Below are 9,292 nucleotides of genomic sequence, written 5' to 3' on the forward strand. Positions count from 1 at the left end.
TAATTATATTTAAAATTTAAATTTTAAAGAAAAATTTGTCGCACGGCCGCGGCCAGTGATTCTTGATGGCCGCGGCCACGGGTCATATTCTGGGCCATATTCGCGCGGAGGCCGCGGCCAGGAGATCATGTTGGCCGCGGCCAATACTCCCTGTCTCCCAGTGTAACACCCTCACTTATTTTAGTTAAAAACCATATTTGAGGTGTTACATTTTAAAACTATATCATAATTTATTTCTGCGGAAGTCTGGACATATTTTTTTATTTTTTTATTTTATTTTTTTTTTAAAACTTGAAAACTTATTTCACCTTATTTACATTAAACATAAAGTGTGTCTCAAACATATTATACATAAGTATTAAATAACCCAATTTATTTTCAAAACATAACTTCACACTTTATTACAAACATCTCACTGATAACTGAAATAACCCACAAAAAGGTCGATGTGTTCATATGTACAAATCAGGGTCAGGACCATGCTTCAGTTCTCCTCATATCATTCACATATTTCTTTCTCTACCTGCAACACAAGACAACTGTGAGCCTAAAGCTCAGTAAGCAAAGTAATGCATGCAATGCTAATGATTACCCAATATCAATGGACATATACAACTTCTTTTTAAATTTTGGGCCCCTTAATATTGTGCACACTGTTTGAATTGGTCAATGCCTGCAGGGCTTGTTACACATATAATACAAAATCCCATGGGTTCTCCTCCGGCTAGCCTTCACCACAGTAGGGCACATTAAAAACCTTATTCCATCGTTGCCCCGTCAGGCTCAAGAGTTAAGGCGGCCACACACTGTGGTGTCAATACATATAACAATAACTCATATGGAGGAGAAATAAAAACGGAATTATGGCAAACAATATAATTGGTTCACTAAAACCTAGCCCAAATTATTGGGCAGCCACTATAAGCCTACTATAGGCCTCCGTTTACACTTATTAACACTTTCATTTGCCTTTTCAAAACAGTGGCACTGAACTTAAACTTCTTATTACAACTTTCTTTTATGTTGCACAAAACTTGCAAAGACATCATATAATTAATCATCATAATATCATGCATGGTCTTATATCATATAATAATTTACCATATCACTATTATGCCATGCATACAAATTTATGATGAAGTGTCACTGTATGTTAATACCACTTACTCACAAAATATTCATATAATGCATACTTTCACATAACACATAATTCTTGTGTTGCAGTTGAGTACTTTACTTACCTTTTGTCCACAATATATTTCACCGTGTAACAAGTGATGTCTTAGGTATTGATGTGCTTATCCTGACAATAGCATGGATTTCTCATCATAATGATGGCAGTAATACATTGAACTCTCATTTAAAAAATACCCATAAGACTTCATATCAAATTTCATACCCAAAACATGCCTAAAATGCCTTAAACCACCTAGATCGAGCATTAGATTTATCTTAGACATTTGGGGAAATTTTGACAGAGTTTCCCCTTAATTTTAGCTATCCTCAAATATCAAAATACACCAATAATCAACATCAATTAACCTGCCATAACCATATATCCCAAATACCAACATGATTCATCATAATGTTATCATATACCGATTTTGATAAAATTCTTATCTCCTAGATCATCACCCAAATTAAATGAGTCTCCACATATATTCAAACATTTATAAACATATATACTCTCTTATAAACTCAATCAAATAACCAAAAATCTTCTTGTACTCCAAGAACCCCAAAAACCTCATAAAACACAAAATTTCACTTACCGAGCAACTTTTCGGCGAAAACAATCTCTTCAAGCTTTTCTAAACCTCAAACCACTTGGAAACCCCAAGAAATATCTTAAAAAGGATAAAACACCATATATAAGTTCTCAGAAAAATTCAAAAACATAGTTTAACTTCCAAGTACAAGAACTTACCATAAAAAGGCTAGAACTAAGCTTAATCTACTTCTTTGGCTTTGCTTTCACTTGGATCTCCTTAGAATTTCTTCAAACCAGCCAAGAAATGGTTTTTGGTTTTCTTTTCTCTCTGTTTTTCAGAATAATGGTCGTGCAAAGTGATAAGGTTTGATGAAAATTCCTTATTTTCAATGATTTAGCCTTATTGTCAAAAGTTGACACCTTTCATCTCATCATTTCACCTTTTGACTTATGAAAACCTTATCACTTCAATAATTTCGACTTAATCATCTGCTAGGCCTATTATCCTTATGTGTAAAACACTCACACCAAACCTTAGGTCCATATGACTTCATACCCAATAGTTATGCTTACCCGATCGAGCGTAGCGCACTTATGCTAAGCTCGTTTTGACTTTGCATCCATACCACTGATTATGTATACCTCCCATCAAGAATTGATCTAATGGTTCTAAAACCATTTTTACATCATCAATGAGACCTTAATCCTACCTCGATTACATTTGGTAAATCCATAAATACTCAATTTTACACCGAAATACTAGTAATCGACATTGTACTATTTTCCACTACTTAACCTATTTTGCCTTCTATATCTCACTTTCAACACTTAATTCCATGCCTTGTCCATATTTTTCATACTTTCTTATATCTTGAGCACATCAAACACCCATAAAAGACAACTCAAATGCCACAAGGTTAATAATATTGAGCATACATATAGACATCACATACACAACTTTTATACTTATACATGAAAACACTTATAAGAATATGCATATGCTCAAATTATACATATTGTATGATATGTAATGCAATGCAATCATGTGATTATTGGCTATATATATCAAAATAATGTGGGTGCTACAATCCTCTACACCTTATAAAAATTTCGTCCTCGAAATTTCTCTTACCCAAATAGCTCTGGGTATTTAGATCTCATTTCATCTTCCCGTTCCCATGTCATTTCCTCAATGTTTGAACTTCTCCACAAGACCTTAACCAGTGAAATCTTCTTATTTCTCAACTCTTTCTCTTTTCTGTCAAGAATTTTCACTGGTTTTTCTTCATATGTTAGGTCTTGTTCAACTTCTATTGGCTCGTAGTTTAGCACATGTGAAGGATCTGGCACGTATTTTCTCAATAATGAGACATGAAAAACATCGTGGACATTTGACAGTGATGGCGGTAATGCCAGTCTATAGGCTACCTTTCCCACCTTTTCCAATACTTCAAAAGGTCCAATAAATCTTGGGCTTAACTTCCCTTTCTTTCCAAACCTCATTGCTCCTTTCATAGGGGCAATTTTCAGAAATACCTTGTCCCCAATGTTGAACTCCACATCTCTTCGCTTTCGATCAGCGTAACTCTTTTGCCTACTCTGAGCAGTTAACATTCTTTTTCTTATCTTCTCTACTGCTTCAGTTGTCCTTCTGACCAGATCTGGACCAAGATACTTTCTTTCTCCCATTTCATCTCTGGTATCCGTATTGGTTGTAGTAAACCAGCAGGTTTCTGATGTTCAGCTTTCACTTGTTGACAGGTTAAACACTTGGCTACAAACTCGACCACATCCTTTCTCATGTTGGGCCACCAGTAGTGTCTTTTCAAGTCATTAAACATCTTGGTCGTCCCCGGATGTACTGAATACAAGGTATTGTGAGCTTCGGTAAGGATTTCTCTCTTCAACTCCTCATTATTAGGGACACAAACTCTTTCCTTGAACTTTAGCATCCCATTACATGACACACTAAACTCATTGACCTTCCCACTTTCCAATTCACCTTTTTGTTCCACCAAGTAAGGATCCTCACATTGACCTTGTTTGATTCTCTCTAACAAGGTAGACTGAATAGTCATCACTGATAATCTTCCTGTGATCACCTCAATCTCCGCTCTGCACATGTCCTCCTGAAGTGGTCTTGTCAGTTTCCTCAAAAATGACACATTACCATGAGACTTTCTACTCAGTGCGTCTGCAACTACATTTGCTTTTCCAGGATGATAAAGTATTTGACAGTCATAATCCTTCACTAGCTCCAACCATCTCCTTTGTCTCATATTTAATTCCTTCTGAGTGAAGAAATACTTGAGACTTTTATGATCGGTATATATTTCGCACTTCTCACCATACAGATAATGTCTCCAAATCTTTAGTGCAAAAACAACTGCTGCCAACTCCAGATCATGTGTTGGATACTTCTGTTCATAGTCCTTCAATTGTCTAGAAGCATAAGCTATGACTTTGCCATTCTGCATCAACACACACCCTAAACCTTGCTTTGAAGCGTCACTATAAATCACAAGTCCTCCTGATCCAGATGGAATAGTAAGTACTGGAGCAGAAACCAATCTTTGCTTCAAATCTTGAAAACTTTTCTCACAAGCTTCAGTCCATTCAAACTTATGATTCTTCCTCGTGAGTTGTGTCAATGGCATTGCTATCTTGGAAAATCCTTCAACAAATCTTCGGTAATAGCCTGCTAATCCCAGAAAACTCCTTACTTCTGAAACATTTGTTGGTCTATTCCACTTACTAACAGCTTCAATCTTTGATGGATCCACCGCAATACCATCTTTTGAGACTATATGGCCCAAAAATGCCACCTTCTCTAGCCAAAATTCACATTTCTTAAATTTGGCATAGAGTTGTTTTTCTTTTAATTTCTCCAACGTCAACCTCAAATGTTCCTCATGTTCTTCTTGGGATCGAGAATACACCAAGATATCATCAATAAACACTATTACAAACTTATCAAGGTAGTCCTTAAACACCCTGTTCATCAAGTCCATGAATGCAGCTGGAGCATTAGTTAATCCAAATGGCATCACAAGGAACTCATAATGGCCATACCGAGTTCGAAATGCGGTCTTTGGTACATCCTCTTCTCTAATCTTTAATTGATGATACCCAGATCTCAAATCAATCTTTGAAAACACTCCTCTTCCTTGTAATTGATCAAAAAGATCATCAATTCTAGGAAGTGGATACTTATTCTTGATTGTCAACTTGTTCAATTCTCTATAATCAATACACATTCGCATCGTCCCATCCTTTTTCTTCACAAATAGCACCGGAGCTCCCCATGGTGAAAAACTAGGCCTGATAAACTTTTTATCCAGGAGTTCTTGCAATTGTATCTTTAATTCCTTTAGTTCTGCTGGTGCCATTCTATAAGGTGCCTTGGACACAGGGGCTGTACCAGGAAGTAGCTCAATCACAAATTCAATTTCTCTGTCTGGAGGCAATCCCGGTAAATCTTCTGGAAATACTTCTAAGAAATCTCTAACTACCGGTACATCTTCCGGTTTTAACTTTTGCTCCTTATACGTGTCAACCACACTGGCGAGATAACCCACACATCCACTTTCCAACAGTCGCCTGGCCTTCATAGCAGAAATTAATGGAATGCAACCTTTCGATGTCGCTCCAGTAAACATAAACTCATCTTCCTCCGAAGGCTTAAATATCACTGTTTTCCTTCTACAATCAATAGTGGCATTATACTTTGAAAGCCAATCCATACCCAAAATCACCTCATAATCGGCCATCTCTAACATTATTAGATCAGCATATAATTCCCTACCATCAATGCAAATAGGAACCCCCCTCAACCAATGAGTAGAATACAGAATCTCTCCAGATGGTAACATTGTACTAAAAACTTCTGACAATTTTTCACACGATCCACCCAACCTTTTTACATATGTCAATGATGCAAATGAATGCGTGGCACCTGAATCTATTAATGCATGAGTGAGAATACCAGATGCAAAAATATCACCTGACACAACAGAGTTGTTGGTATCAGCATCAGCCTGAGTAATCGTGAACACCCTAGCATTTGTCCTCTGAGGTTCATCCTTCATTTGTTGGTTCTTCATCAATGGACAATCTTTGATAAAATGATCCCCCTTGCCACATTTGAAGCAGCTCTTAGTTAGAAGCCTGCACTCCCCGAAATGATTCTTTCCACAAGTTTGACATCGTGGCATTTGTTGGAATCCAGGTTGCCTGTTTTGCTGACCTCCTTTAAATTTCTTATTCTGTCCTTGTCTAAATTGGAAATTCTGGGCCCCTCTTTTGTTGTCATTGTGAAAGCGGCTTTGTTCTTTGTTGAATGGAGTGTCTCTACGAGGCATGCTAGTAGCAGCTTTAGCTTTTGTTATTTTTTCTTCTCTGTGTTCAGCTCTCAAAGCTTTCTCCACAGCCTGAGCATAAGAAAGAGGCCCTGTACGTCCCATATCTACATCTCTAGCCAATTCTGGTTGTAGACCCTCCAGGAAGCGATTCACTCTACTAGTTTCAGTGTTAACCAAGTCTGGTGCAAACTTGGCTAACCGGTCAAATGTCCTGGCGTACTCAGCCACTGATTGATTCCCCTGTTGCAATCTAGTGAACTCACTTACTTTGGCAGTCAACACAGCTTCATTATAAAACTTCTCATTGAAGACCAGTTCAAATTCTGCCCAAGTCATCTGATTCACTTCTCTAGTCTGCTTAACCACTTCCCACCAGATCTTAGCATCCTTTTTAAGTGTATGTGCAGCACAAGAAACTTTTTCCCTGTCACTTAGTTGCATGAACTCAAAGATGTCTTCTAAAGAACTCTTCCAGTCTTGTGCGTCAAGTGGGTCAGTGCTACCTTCAAATACTGGTGGGCGTTGTTTTCGGAACCGTTCATATAATGGTTCCATGGGGTGCACTGCAGGTGGAGCTTGTGGAGGTGGAGCTTGTGGAGGTGTTGGAGTTTCAGTAGGTGGTGTTGGTGCTTGCCTTTGTCGTTGTTCTGCTAACAACTTCTCAATTTGTTCAGCCTGTCTATTCACTACCGCTCGAAGTTGAGCCATTTCTTGTTCATATTTATTGCTGCAAGAGCCTTCAGTAGCCCCAATTCCATGTTCATGATCCATCTGTGTTATTATATATCTTTTAAGACAAAATGTCCATAACTTATGTCATTTAGCCAATAAAGCACATGATGCATGCAACCAGCACATAATAAATGCACACATAAAACTTACAGATGAACTAAGCATTATCCTTTCCTCAATGTGTACATATGAACGGTCTACAAGAACATTTTAACCATGGCGCTCTGATACCAACTTGTAACACCCTCACTTATTTTAGTTAAAAACCATATTTGAGGTGTTACATTTTAAAACTATATCATAATTTATTTCTGCGGAAGTCTGGACATATTTTTTTATTTTTTTATTTTATTTTTTTTTTAAAACTTGAAAACTTATTTCACCTTATTTACATTAAACATAAAGTGTGTCTCAAACATATTATACATAAGTATTAAATAACCCAATTTATTTTCAAAACATAACTTCACACTTTATTACAAACATCTCACTGATAACTGAAATAACCCACAAAAAGGTCGATGTGTTCATATGTACAAATCAGGGTCAGGACCATGCTTCAGTTCTCCTCATATCATTCACATATTTCTTTCTCTACCTGCAACACAAGACAACTGTGAGCCTAAAGCTCAGTAAGCAAAGTAATGCATGCAATGCTAATGATTACCCAATATCAATGGACATATACAACTTCTTTTTAAATTTTGGGCCCCTTAATATTGTGCACACTGTTTGAATTGGTCAATGCCTGCAGGGCTTGTTACACATATAATACAAAATCCCATGGGTTCTCCTCCGGCTAGCCTTCACCACAGTAGGGCACATTAAAAACCTTATTCCATCGTTGCCCCGTCAGGCTCAAGAGTTAAGGCGGCCACACACTGTGGTGTCAATACATATAACAATAACTCATATGGAGGAGAAATAAAAACGGAATTATGGCAAACAATATAATTGGTTCACTAAAACCTAGCCCAAATTATTGGGCAGCCACTATAAGCCTACTATAGGCCTCCGTTTACACTTATTAACACTTTCATTTGCCTTTTCAAAACAGTGGCACTGAACTTAAACTTCTTATTACAACTTTCTTTTATGTTGCACAAAACTTGCAAAGACATCATATAATTAATCATCATAATATCATGCATGGTCTTATATCATATAATAATTTACCATATCACTATTATGCCATGCATACAAATTTATGATGAAGTGTCACTGTATGTTAATACCACTTACTCACAAAATATTCATATAATGCATACTTTCACATAACACATAATTCTTGTGTTGCAGTTGAGTACTTTACTTACCTTTTGTCCACAATATATTTCACCGTGTAACAAGTGATGTCTTAGGTATTGATGTGCTTATCCTGACAATAGCATGGATTTCTCATCATAATGATGGCAGTAATACATTGAACTCTCATTTAAAAAATACCCATAAGACTTCATATCAAATTTCATACCCAAAACATGCCTAAAATGCCTTAAACCACCTAGATCGAGCATTAGATTTATCTTAGACATTTGGGGAAATTTTGACAGAGTTTCCCCTTAATTTTAGCTATCCTCAAATATCAAAATACACCAATAATCAACATCAATTAACCTGCCATAACCATATATCCCAAATACCAACATGATTCATCATAATGTTATCATATACCGATTTTGATAAAATTCTTATCTCCTAGATCATCACCCAAATTAAATGAGTCTCCACATATATTCAAACATTTATAAACATATATACTCTCTTATAAACTCAATCAAATAACCAAAAATCTTCTTGTACTCCAAGAACCCCAAAAACCTCATAAAACACAAAATTTCACTTACCGAGCAACTTTTCGGCGAAAACAATCTCTTCAAGCTTTTCTAAACCTCAAACCACTTGGAAACCCCAAGAAATATCTTAAAAAGGATAAAACACCATATATAAGTTCTCAGAAAAATTCAAAAACATAGTTTAACTTCCAAGTACAAGAACTTACCATAAAAAGGCTAGAACTAAGCTTAATCTACTTCTTTGGCTTTGCTTTCACTTGGATCTCCTTAGAATTTCTTCAAACCAGCCAAGAAATGGTTTTTGGTTTTCTTTTCTCTCTGTTTTTCAGAATAATGGTCGTGCAAAGTGATAAGGTTTGATGAAAATTCCTTATTTTCAATGATTTAGCCTTATTGTCAAAAGTTGACACCTTTCATCTCATCATTTCACCTTTTGACTTATGAAAACCTTATCACTTCAATAATTTCGACTTAATCATCTGCTAGGCCTATTATCCTTATGTGTAAAACACTCACACCAAACCTTAGGTCCATATGACTTCATACCCAATAGTTATGCTTACCCGATCGAGCGTAGCGCACTTATGCTAAGCTCGTTTTGACTTTGCATCCATACCACTGATTATGTATACCTCCCATCAAGAATTGATCTAATGGTTCTAAAACCATTTTTACATCATCAATGAGACCTT

The 9,292-nt window shown here is 36.5% G+C and overlaps 1 protein-coding gene across 1 annotated transcript; it reads right to left on the bottom strand.

Moving 5' to 3' along the window:
• Positions 1 to 4,548: 4,548 nt before the first annotated feature.
• Positions 4,549 to 8,941, bottom strand: LOC133822456 (uncharacterized; the record flags this gene model as incomplete). Its single annotated transcript, XM_062254797.1, has 4 exons — positions 8,807 to 8,941; positions 8,652 to 8,726; positions 8,121 to 8,182; positions 4,549 to 6,859 (listed from the first exon to the last, which is right to left on the bottom strand). A coding segment is annotated over exon 4 (2,295 nt), but the record flags the coding sequence as incomplete, so codon positions are not given.
• Positions 8,942 to 9,292: the final 351 nt, after the last annotated feature.

This window comes from Humulus lupulus, chromosome 3 (assembly GCF_963169125.1).
Source record: "Humulus lupulus chromosome 3, drHumLupu1.1, whole genome shotgun sequence".
NCBI classification, from domain to species: Eukaryota; Viridiplantae; Streptophyta; class Magnoliopsida; order Rosales; family Cannabaceae; genus Humulus; species Humulus lupulus.